The sequence below is a fragment of the Castor canadensis genome, chromosome X (genome assembly GCF_047511655.1).
Source record: "Castor canadensis chromosome X, mCasCan1.hap1v2, whole genome shotgun sequence".
Classification (NCBI taxonomy): domain Eukaryota; kingdom Metazoa; phylum Chordata; class Mammalia; order Rodentia; family Castoridae; genus Castor; species Castor canadensis.
The window spans coordinates 80,665,218-80,677,510 of NC_133405.1; the positions used below are offsets into that span (position 1 = coordinate 80,665,218).

A 12,293-nucleotide genomic window follows, 5' to 3' on the forward strand; every position below is an offset into this window, starting at 1 on the left:
CTTCAAGGCTTAATTTCCCTGTAAAAAGCCTTCAGGTACACATACCTGCTAGGGTATTTGTTAAAATTAAATGCATTAAAATATGCAAAAGTCCTAGCATGATATTTGGCATGTAACAAGCATTTATTGTGTCATTCCCTTTTCCTTTCCCTTTTGCTTGGTTAAATAAGATCCCTTGCAATAGTGCCTTCTTTGGCTATAGCCTTCTCCTAGGTCCCCACAGGAAGTCTCTAAAAGTTTTTTATGCCTTTCTTTTCTCTGCAGGTTCAAGAGTATAGAGAAGCTCTTGATGCAGTCCTCATCAAGGGCAAAAATGGAGTCCCACTTCTGCCAGAGTTGTATAGTGTTCCTCCTGACAGAGTGAGTTGAACAGTGCTGGAAACCAACAAGAGAGGAGCGCATTTCTATAAGACTGCCTCATTGGAGTCAAATATTTTAACCTTCTGATTTTAATGTTCTGAAAGTTCAAGTATAAGTTAATACAGCTATGATTCTTATTCCTTTAGAAATAAGTTGTTAAAACAGTCTCCATTATGGCACTGTTGAACAGTGAGATAATGTCAGGGTGGTTCTGGAGTTTGAAGTCAGGACCTCATGCTTGCTAGGCAGGAGTTCTACCACTTGAGTCACTCTGCTGGCCCTTTTTTGCATTTTCAAGATAGTCTCTTGAACTGTTTTCCTGGGCTGCTTTCAAGCCATTATACTCCTGATCTCTGACTCCTGAATACCTAGGATTACAGGCATGAGCCACTGGTGCTAGGCCAAGGCCAAATCTGGATGCTGAAAATGATGTAGACATCAGTAGGTAGAACCAGAGTGATGGGCTGGTGGAGTGGCTCAAGTGGTAGAATGCCTGCCTAGAACCAGAGTGATGTTCTGTACATGTTGTCAGGATTTCAAGTTCTTTCCTTTGAGGCCAGTAATCCAGAATTGTTTGAGTAGATCAGGGTTGGAAAATGAAGTATGTTCCGTCTTTATTTTTCCAAAATGCCAGTCAGGCACTGTTCCTCTTCTCCATTGTGAAAGAGCATTAAACATGTGAGAGAGAGGGTTTTTCATTCTGATAGGAATGAGGAGAATAAGTAACATCAGCAGTAGCATCTGAGAGTTTGTAAATAGCTTTCAGGCCCTCCTTCATACCTACTCAACCAGAAGCTGCATTTAATAAGGTCCTCAGGTGATTTTATACACATTACAGTTTAAGGAGCACTGCCCTGGTAATAGTGCCTGTGTGACTATACAGGGTACAAATCACAATCCAGGCTCTCTTTTATTGTCTAGTATCTTAGCTTGTATTATCTCTCATCTGGCCTCTTCATCCTTTCATGTAGGTTGATGAAGAATATCAAAATCCTCACACTGTGGACAGAGTTCCCATGGGGAAGTTGCCTCATATGTGGGGTCAGTCTCTATACATTTTAGGAAGCTTGATGGCAGAGGTAAGGGGAAACTTCAAGACTATCCCACCTGTTTCTCCCTTAGTCAGTATAATAATCAGATTTGTAAGTAGCTCATTAAATCTTTTGCCTTTTGTACTTTGCCTTAATTACAGCTTTTCCTCTAGGTCCTCAGAGTGGGGAACATGGCCAGCCCTTGGCAAAAATCTCTTGCTCCCTGGCAACCATGTCCCTCATGCTGCTGAGGACTCCCTACTTTGGCACTGTACTTGGAGCTGATCAGAAATCAAGTCCTGGATCTTTCCCTTTCAAAACTCCCCTCATTGCCTTACCTGGAAACTAAATGCAATTGTGCTTAGATAGTAATTACTGATACTGAATTAGGTGTTAGCCTATCCAAGCAACAAAATGTTTCATCCCTTAATTGAATTAGCTAGTCATTTTAGGCACTCTGACAAGTGATAGGAACACTGTGGTCTATTTGTTTGGTTGGGGTAGGAGATGGTTGTTTGTCTACTTTTTGGTAAGGAGCGCTCTAAATGTTCATTTTATCAAATTCTGTTGAGACAGCCATTAATGAGGTATTTATGACTTTATGTCCAGCTTTTTTTGGCTTTTTGAATCTTTATGAAAGAATTCTCTTTCTCAGAAGTTTTCCATATTTACTAGAAAATCTATGTCCCTACTATAAGTTATTTTTATATAATATAATTCAAGTTCTTAGAGGATCTAATTTAGGTCTTAGCTGTCCCATTGGAGCCAGATTCTTTGACCTGTTTTTATATTACCATTTGTACTCTAGAGTTGTTTTTGTTTTTTCTGTGGCCATGGCTGTTTGATTATCTTTAGTTGACATGAACATGAATCTAGCAGTAATGTGCAGAATGTTTTGTTTAAACTTATCCTTATCCAGTGGCTTTCTCATCCAATTATAATAAATTTAATGAAAAAAGGAGGACATGAGTGGCATTATTAAGGACAAAATAGGTGAGTTCATAGTATTTCATAAAAGGATAGAAATTCAAGTCAAAGCATTTCTGCTGAACAGAAAGCACAGCAGACACATGGAAAAATGAAAAAAAAAACCAGAACTAATGGCTTAAATTATAACATGCATTGTGATGTAATCATTGTAATGTGTGTCATAATATTCAGAGAAGACAGAATAATAACCAGAAACCTTATTTATTTATAATTTTACCCCAACCTACTTCCAAAAAATAAGGATTTGTGGTAGCTACTGGCAATGAACTTCAGATAAAATTAATTTGAATGCAAATTCCAGAAGTTCAGACATTTTCATTCAGAAAAGGTGTTTGTTTCCTTTCTGATAATTGTTTCCCTTAAACCATTAGCTTTACTTTTAGGAATTGATAATCTCTTTTTTTATTTGAGACAGGGTCTCTATGTAGCATAGAGGGCTGGCCTTGAACTCATAATCATTCTGCCTCAACCTCTCAAGTGCTGGGATTACAGGTATGTGTCACCATCCCTGGTCTTAGTAATCCATTTTTTATGGGTTTTCTTTAGGGATTTTTAGCTCCTGGAGAAATTGATCCCCTGAACCGTAGGTTTTCTACTGTACCAAAGCCAGATGTTGTGGTTCAAGGTATGTATTCTTATTACCAGCAGCAGAAACTTTATATTAAAGGTCTGGTTAGAGGCAGATATTTTTCAGCTAGTAAATTATGGCTTTATTCTTCATCTTGCATTTTGTTAATCTTCAAAAAATATATAATAAATTTGGTTCAATTTGGCTTCAAAATTACTGATAATCTTAAGCAAATGAATGATGTATGATTTTAGAGAATCCCAAAATATTCTTTGACACTCCTTATTTCTAGAAATTCTTTTCTTTTAACTGTCATGACATTTTAATCTCATGGTTAACTCTACTTTCTCTCTAACCACTTTCTGATAGTACTTTTTCTTTTTATAACTTCCTGTTGGTTATATACTTAGTTTCATACCTTTGTCTTTCTGTGTTTATATGCTGTGTAGTATTAGCTTACAATGCTACCTCCTTCATAATAAATTTACTTCTATTACCTCTTTGTGGAATATCCCTAACCTTTATTTTTGTTCCTAAGAGTCAACTTAAATTTGCAGGCATCTACTTGATGCAAAATACTGAACTGAGTTCTATAAACATATTGAGACTTCCAGTCCCAGTATCTATAAAACATTTCTACCACTTACACTTCAAACTTAAAATTGATCTCTTCTGTCTTCATCCCACCTTTCCCCCTTCATTCAATGATACCACTATTCTAGTTTCCTGGGGTAGAAATCTTGAGGTGATTTTTGACTCTCCAACATCACTATCCAATATGGTAGTAAGTAGTGCTGGGAAGTTGCTTTAAAATATATCTAATCACTTAACTTCAGGATTGATTCTTTATGGAAAATAATCCTGTCTTTTTTCTGAATCTTCTTATACTTGGCATTCTATGTAGTCATAGAGTTCTTGCTTATCAGTGTCTTTAACAAACATTTGATAAAGACCATTACTCTTCCCCTCCCATGAAAAAGCTTGTTCTCAATATATGTCATCCTGTTATATTGATCTCCTGGTTGCTTTAATTCATTCATTGAAGACTTTGAAGCTCAGCTCATAGCCTTCCTCTTCCTCCCCAAATTCTGCATACATCTAGATTTCAGCATCAGTGTAGATCTATTTCATCTAACACTTTTATACTCAACATTCTTGGAAATCCATAACCTTAATACCCTTTCCCTCCACTCCAAGGGGCAAACTTTGTGACCACTGCACCTCAGATATCTAAAATTCTACTAGCCACATGTTACTTCAGCTTTCTTTTAACTTCCCAACTTGTTTCAGTTTTCTCCCTAGTCTGCCCTTCCCTACATCATGGTCAGTTATCTAAATTCCTCGTTTACTAACGAACTATACTTCTGCTAAACACACTAGAAAAATTTCAGCCCTAGATTAATCTTACAGCCTACAATTTCTGATCTTATATCTGCCCTGCTAAAAGCTACTGTAAAAAAAATCACACAAATGAGCAGAGTGGTGACATTGGAAATACATGATCTCCAACTCAGCTTTCTGTTTGCTAGTCCTTGTTCTTATCATTAGTCAGCATTTTCATTCTTCACAAAACTATTCCAAACCTTCTCTGTTTTCAACTCTACCCCTTGTTTTCAGACTAATTCTTGGCCTGCTACTTCATGCCAGATCATAATATTCTGATCTTTGTCAGTTTCCCAACTATTCTCATTCCAGTAATCTTACTTGTTCTTCCCTCCTTTTCTCTAGTCTTAGAAAGAAAAATAGTGTTAATTCTCTTATCCAAGGCCAACTCCCCCTTCTGATGCTTGATCCTATCCTCTTCTCCGGCCTTCTCTAGAAGCTTGCTTTGTTGAAATATTCAAATTTTGATGCTCTGTTTTTTTAAGCTATTGACATGTTCATCTCTCTCTAGTTATCCTTTTAACTTCTTCTTTTCTCATCCAAGCATCTTCATATTCTATTCATTCTTTACTCCTTTATATCCTGATCTGTTGCTATGAAAATATTCTCAGTTATGGTTACCAGTGATCTTTATATTGCCAATTTCAGTAAATATTTTGTATCTGTATCTTAGTTGATCTTTCATTTTATCATTAATCTTTTTGGAAGATCTTAATTCCCATGTTTTCTGTGATGCCATACTCTCTTGGGTTTCCTTCAACCTGTATTAAGCACTTTTCTGTCTCCTTGTGGCCACCTTCTTCTCTTTGCCCCTTAACTATTGCTATTCCTAGAAGTTCTGACCTTAGCCCACTGCTCATTTTGCTCTGAAAATTTGCTCCTGTTTCTCAGCCTCTTTCTATTCCAAACTTTTCCCCTTTTCCCACCTCTATACTTCTTTCCTTACTCTAAGGAGCTCTGAGAGCTCTTACTCTCTATGTCATAAAGAAAATATAAGCCAAGAAACAAGAACCTTCCCAACCTATTCTAGCCTTTATGTTATCTGCCCATTCCTTATTTTTTGGATTTTTTTAAGGTTATATTCCAGGTCCTCTTCTCTTCACATTTTCCTTGACCCATCTCATCTCTTTCTGTGCTAATTATTCATGAATCTATAGTGACCTCCTTTAAGATAGCCCCACATGGATGTTTCCCATGCACCATAGACTCAGCATGACTAAAATTAGTCAGCCACACCCTCCTACTACATCACCCATACCTGTTGTTCTTCCTATGCACCTATATCATTAAATGGTACATTGTCCTCCCAGTTACATAGCTAAACACCTGGGAAATCTTTCTCAGTCCAAGATTCCCTTTCTCTTTCACTTCCTGCATTCAGTCAGTTAACAAATTCTAGCTTCTTTACTTCTCAAATAATTCTGAAATCCCCCAGTTTTCTACAGTACCAATAGCATGATCCTAATGTAGGCTATCAACATCTCTCCCTTACCCTATAGCAATTATTTTTTAGCTAATCCCACTGTCTTCAGTCTGAGCCCACTACATTTTATCAGTTTATTGTTTTGCTCTTTAAACTTCTATAGCTCAGATATGGAAGTATCAGTTTATACTTTAATTATCGATCTAAATGTGCTCTTTTAAAGATGCAGCCATATTATGTTAGTCCTCTGATTGCAATTTGGCAGGAGCTTCCCATTGCCAAGCTTCCTTAATATGGTTTACAAGGCTTTTCATGATCTAACCCCTGACTTTGTCTCGTTTCATTTCTCATCACTACCCATTCACACTCCATGTTCCTCCTATAAAAAACTTTGCATGGGTTGGAGATGTAGCTAAGTAGTAAAAGATACTTGACTAGAGTGTGCAAAGCCCTGGGTTCATTCCCTGACACCATGAAAAGCAGAGCAAAAAAAAAAAACCTTTTAATAATTTCTAGATCTGCCTTGTTTCTTTGCTCTCTCAAGCTTTTGTCCATGCTGTTTCTATTGTCTGGAACAATTTCTCCCTTTTGCCATCACCTCTACTGTAGCAGGACTCATCATGTCTATGTGTCCCTAGCATCTGGCAGTGCTTAGCACATAAGAAGCACTAAATAAGAACTTTCTGAATACTTTATAAAATAAAAAAACTGAGTTGCTTGGGTTGAGTGTACTCCTGGAGTCCCAAAGGGCTATGTATTTGACTCTCCTTTAATCCCTTCTACTCCTTTTACCCTCTGCAGAACCCTGAAGCGCTGTAAAAACCAGTCTGGAAATCATTGCCCAAGGATAATAGATAAAAATCCTTAATATGTATGCCCTCCATAATGATTTAACCTATCTACCTTTCCACATTCATTTCTTTTGCCACTATGTGAGGTCCTTCATGCTATGGCAACATTAAAGTGTATGTGACTCCCCACCCCAAATCCCCCCTTAGAAGCACACTTTTCATCTTTGGACCCTCTACCTAGAATGTGTATCCCCTTCCTATCTACTTTCTCCTAGCTACCTTATTCATTCCTTCAAACTCAGTTAGGCATCAGTTCTTTCAGGATGCTTCTCCTAAAACCACTGTTTTCAACCACAGACTAGATAGGTATCACTTCTGAGTGGTCTCATAATGTTTTGTTATTTTATAATAAGTTCATGTGTGTGCCATTTCCATAACACTATGAGCTCCTTCTGGGAGAGACTGCTTTATTCACCTCTATATTCCTAGTACTTGGCATAGTACTTTATCTTTTTAGGTACTTAATAAATGTTTTTCAATGAATGAATGGATGACATGTACTTTCCTGGACTGTGTTTGCACACTGTCATTCCTCCTCTGTACATTTTCCCTGTACATTTTCTTTCATTTTCATGTTTCATCTAGAAGTAATCGAGAGGATATTATATACAAGGGACTCTGTAAACACCATATCCTGGCTCAGACCTCAGGAACCTTAGCATGATGTTTCCAAAACAGAAAAAATACGTAAAGGATAATGGCAAAAGAAAGCAAAGTAGCACTTTGTTAACCAGGCTTTTGCCCCAAAAACTCAACATAGAAAATACTGGTTACCTGGAATGAAGCAAGTGGTGCATCCTTTTTCCTGTGAAACCAATACCACACATCTACCAACACTAGAAGAGCTGGAGGGGAGAGCATGTTTGTACTTGGTGCTTTGTGTCAAGCCAACTGAAACTTCACTTGAGTTATTGGCACTGGCTAGGATCTGACCCATAGAGGGAAAGTGAAAAGAAGAATCAGGAAGCTGACTTGGCCTCTTCCCTTTTGGATAGGCTTACCAGTTCGATGACATTACTGGAAGTGGAAGAAAAGGCTGTTCTCCAGGCTTGACAAGCTCTGGGTCTAGAGAAATATCATCCCCTTACTCCTACCCCTACCTTCGCCTAAAACCCCACAACTTTAATACCTCTTGTATGTTGATAACTCAAATCTTTATCTTCAATTCACCCGCCCTTCTACCATTCTGTAACTTATAGGCCAACTCTTGTCATTAGAATGTTCTTTATTACCCTCACATGCCCTGACCTTAAGTGTACAGATAGAGAAGAACCTGGAGAATCAACTTTTACCAAAGATTAAGAAAACCTCTCATGATGATTTTTTCCTCCTATTTATACATGAGAATCTCAGATAGAATGAAAGTGTGCCATTCTCTTTGAACACATAGGTACTTAGTTAAAAAGCACAATCTAATACTCTATTTAACTGTTTCCTTTTTAAATAATATTAAGTACCTGGCATAATTCCTGTTTCATCAGAATTCCTCAATAACTGTTAATTTCCTCCTATTTCTTACCCCCCCCCAAGAAATGATGTGCCTTAAGAGACTTTAGTTACCGATTGAAATAAAACCTGGTTACCTCATCTTCTTTCTTTCCTATAGTCTCCATTCTAGCCGAAACAGAAGAAATCAAAGCCATTTTGAAGGACAAAGGAATTGATGTGGAGACCATTGCTGAGGTGTATCCCATCCGAGTACAACCAGCTCGTATTCTCAGCCACATTTATTCTAGTCTAGGTAAGATTAGCCAACTGCTAGAGTCAAAGCATTACTTGATAACTTTCTTTCCCTTTTTTTTTTAAACTTCATGACCATGTTTTACTAAACTGGATCTGAAAAGGAATTTAGGGTCTGGAATCCAGTTTTCTAAACCCATCTTGTCTGAGTGGGCTTGATAATTTTAAGTGCATTTTGTGAATCCTTTGATACATAGGACATGGCTATTTTAAGACGATATTATATCTTTATTCCAAGTGTGTGCTTACCTAACATGCTGTCTTCTTTCTTGCAACTTATATTTCTGTTTTGGATACATGCTAATTTTATGTAGAGTAATAGCCAAGGAACTTGTTTTTAGGTCTTTTACTATATTTTTTGTGGTACTGGGATTTGAACGCAGGGCCTTGTGCTTTAAAGGCAGGCACTCTTACCACTTGAGCCACTCTGCCAGTCCTTTTTTTGGGGTGAGTTTTTTTTCCATGATATGGTCTCGCGAACTGTTTGCTCAGGGTTGGCTTCGAATTCCAATCCTCCTGATCTCTGCCTCTTGAGTAGATAGAATTACAGGCATGAGCCACGAGCACCTGGGTGTTAGTCCTTTTTTTTTTTAAATTATTTAACAAACTTAGGGATGGACTTTACACATTAAACAAATTACTATACTGTTAACTAAAAAAAGATATGATGGCTGGTAGTATAGCTCAGTGGCAGAGTGCTTGCCTGTCATGTATGAGGCCCTGGGTTTGATCCCTAGCACCAAAAAATGGATATGCAAAATTTCTATACTATTTTTGTGGAAGAATAAATAATGACCCCCCCAAAGATATCAAGGTCTTAATCTCTAGGACCAATGAACATTATATTGCAAACATGTGTAATTAAGAATCTTGGAATGGGAGTGTTACCCTGGATTATTCAGGTGAAGCCGAAGCGCAATCACAAATATTCTTATAAGGGAGACAGAGGGAGATCAGACTATAGAAATAAGAGATGTGATGTTGGAAACAAAAGATTGGGGTGATGTGGCTATGAGCTAAGAAATGCCCACAGCCTCTGGAAGTTACAGATTCTTCCCTGGAGTCCCCAGAACGATCTGGTCATACTGAGACCTTGATTTTGTTTTTAGTCTTATCAAATTTGGATTTTGAGCCATTAAGATTTTAGATTTTCTGTTTAGGATATTCAACTGGTAATGGTAATGTGAATATTCCAAAATAAAAGTCTAAAACCTAAAAGAATTCTGGTCCTAAGCATTTTGGATAAGAGACACTGTACCTGTAACAGCAGAAATACTGCCATCTTGGACTGACAAAGACAGTGAGAACAAGCTGAAAGAAGACTTTTGGGCTTTCAAAGTTCTGCATTCAGGAAGCAGGATGATGGAAGTACTCAGCTGCACACTCATACTACCCTTCAGGAAAAAGAAAGGCTAACTTAAAGGGAAGAGCATTGGACCCAGAGGGTGGAGTGATAAGGCTATGAGCCAAGGAATGCCCATATTCTTTGGAAGAGGCAAGGAATTGGCCCTGCTGACATCTTGATTTTGATTTCTAGCCCTATAATGCTCATTTTGGACTTCTGATCTCCAGAACCATAAGAGTATAAATTTGCATTGTTTTAAGCTTTTAAGTCAGTGATAGTATATTACAGCACCAATAAGAAATAAATATAATCTAAAATAAAACCACAGGGGGTTAGATGTGTAAAAATTTGAGGCCTGAGTATGTAAAAATTTGAGGCCTGAGTATGTAGTTCAGTGGTAGAACACTTGCCTAGCATGAGCAAGACCCTGGGTTTCATCCCCACCACTGCAAAAAAAAAAAAGAGATTGTATCTTAGATACAAACCTTATCAATTAAATGAGTGACTCTTCAAAATACTATTGCAGTAAGGCCAGGCATGGTGGCTCATGCCTGTAATCCCACCAACTCAGGAGGTAGAGATAGGGAGGTTTGCAGTTAGAGACCAGCCTGGGCAAAATATTAAGACCCCTATCTTAATTAATAAGCTGGGTGTGATAACATGCACCTGTGATCCCAGCTATGCGGGAGGCTGTAGGTAAGAGGATTGTGGTCTGAGGCTGCCTTTGGCAAAATTGTGAAACCTTGCCTAAAAAATAACTAAAGTAAACTGAAATTCTAGCTACTCAGGAGGGCAGAGATCAGGAGAATCGCAAACAAGGCCAGCTGGGACAAAAAGTTTATAGGGCCCCATCACAGGCAATAAAAACAGGCATGGTGATGCACATCTGTCATCCCAGTTACGCAGGAAGCTTAAAATAGTAGGATCTTGGTCTAGGCCAGCCAGGGTATAAAGTGAGACCCTATCTCAAAGATAACCAAACTATAAAGGGCCGAGGGGCATGGTTCAAGTGGTAGTGCTCTTGCCTACAAATGCAAGGTCCAGAGCTCAAACCCCAGTACTGCCAAAAAAATTCTTGGGAAAGTTCCACAATAACAAAATTGCTTTATGCATACATTAAATGATAGCTCTAATTCCACCAGGAAAAAGAAGTATGTCTTTACCAGGTATGTTAATGTACTATATATGATAACTAAATGGAGTTTTCTGCCTTACTTCAAGAACTCAGTTGTTCATGGTCAGCACCTCTTTCAATCTTTTAAAACTTACTTATTTAGATTTTTTTGATGGTACTGGGGTTTGAACTCAGGCAGGCATCTATCATTTGAGTCACTCTGCCAGCCCTGTTTATTTATTTAGAGACAGGGTTTCACTATGTTGTTCTGGCTTGCCTCAAACTTCTGGGCTCAAGCAATCTTCCTGCCTGAGCCTCCTGTAGCTGGGACTGTATATAGGTGTGCATTCTCCTGTGCTTGGCTTTTTATTTTTTTAATTATAAAGCTAATCAACTTCATAATACATAAGAACTTAGTAAATATTAAGCTCAAATCTTTATGTAATGTGAATTCTTTTCTAATCTGTTAGTGTACATAAATACCTTTCCATGGTTATATTTAGCATATATTAATTTGTGTTCTGTTTGTGTTTATTTACTCTTTTTTATATGAATCTCCACACATTGAAATAGGTATGTGTTATTCCATCAAATTAATTCTTCCCTTAGTATTGGGTAGTTGATTTCTTTCCCAAATCTTTGTTCCTCCATGAATGCCTTTGTATAGATCAGTTTTTCCTTGAAGTATAGTCTCAGAAAAGGAATTCTAGTTAAGAGTATGATTAGCTTTGTAGCTTTTATAGCATATTGTCAGATTATCTTTTAGAAGGACCAACTAATTTATAGTTATATCAATAAGATATAAAATGTTCCTTTCTTTTTTATTACCCTACCAACATTGAATTTTTATCATTTAATTTTGTTAGATTAATAATTTTAATATGGATAAATCACTTTAATTTCCTCTTTAATTCCCAGTAATCAATACATTTTTCCATTTTTGCCTTATTGTTTTCTGAAACTGCATATCTGCCATTGCATTATTATCTAGTGTTCGGGTCTGTACACTCTTGTATATATTTATCAATTCTTCAAAATACACACACACACACACACACACACACACACACACAGAGTGATGTTGGAAATGAACCCAAGGCCTCACACATGCTAAGCAAGCATTCTACCACTGAGTTATATCCCCAGACCTTTTTTTTTTTTTTTGAGACTGGGTCTTGCTTTGTAGCCCAGGCTGGCTTGGAACTTGGCAATCCTCCTGCCTCAGCCTCCCTGGTGCTGGAATTACCCTTTTTTTTTTTTCTTGAGACTGGGTCTTGCTTTGTAGCCCAGGCTGGCTTGGAACTTGTAATCCTCCTGCCTCAGCCTCCTGGTGCTGGAATTATAAGGATGTGCCACTGTGCTTGACTCTCCTTGTTCTTTAAATATATTTTATGGTAAGCTTTTATCAATGAGATTTTTAATATATGTATTTCCTAGTCTTGTTTTCTCACCTTTGTGCAGATTTTTGAATATCAAGTAAATCCATTT

At 37.6% G+C, this 12,293-nt stretch overlaps 1 protein-coding gene across 10 annotated transcripts in view; it reads left to right on the forward strand.

Annotated features, from left to right (window-relative positions):
• The window catches only part of Phka1 (phosphorylase kinase regulatory subunit alpha 1), a 108,479-nt gene that overhangs the window by 32,244 nt on the left and 63,942 nt on the right, over positions 1 to 12,293 (forward strand). For 9 of the 10 annotated variants that reach the window (XM_074063604.1, XM_074063605.1, XM_074063607.1 and 6 more), the window contains 4 exons: positions 265 to 360; positions 1,332 to 1,439; positions 2,928 to 3,006; positions 8,213 to 8,347. In XM_074063604.1, the coding sequence (XP_073919705.1) occupies positions 265 to 360; positions 1,332 to 1,439; positions 2,928 to 3,006; positions 8,213 to 8,347 (418 nt within the window). The remainder of the gene's footprint in view (positions 1 to 264; positions 361 to 1,331; positions 1,440 to 2,927; positions 3,007 to 8,212; positions 8,348 to 12,293) is intronic. The other variant, XM_074063608.1, reaches the window with a different exon arrangement.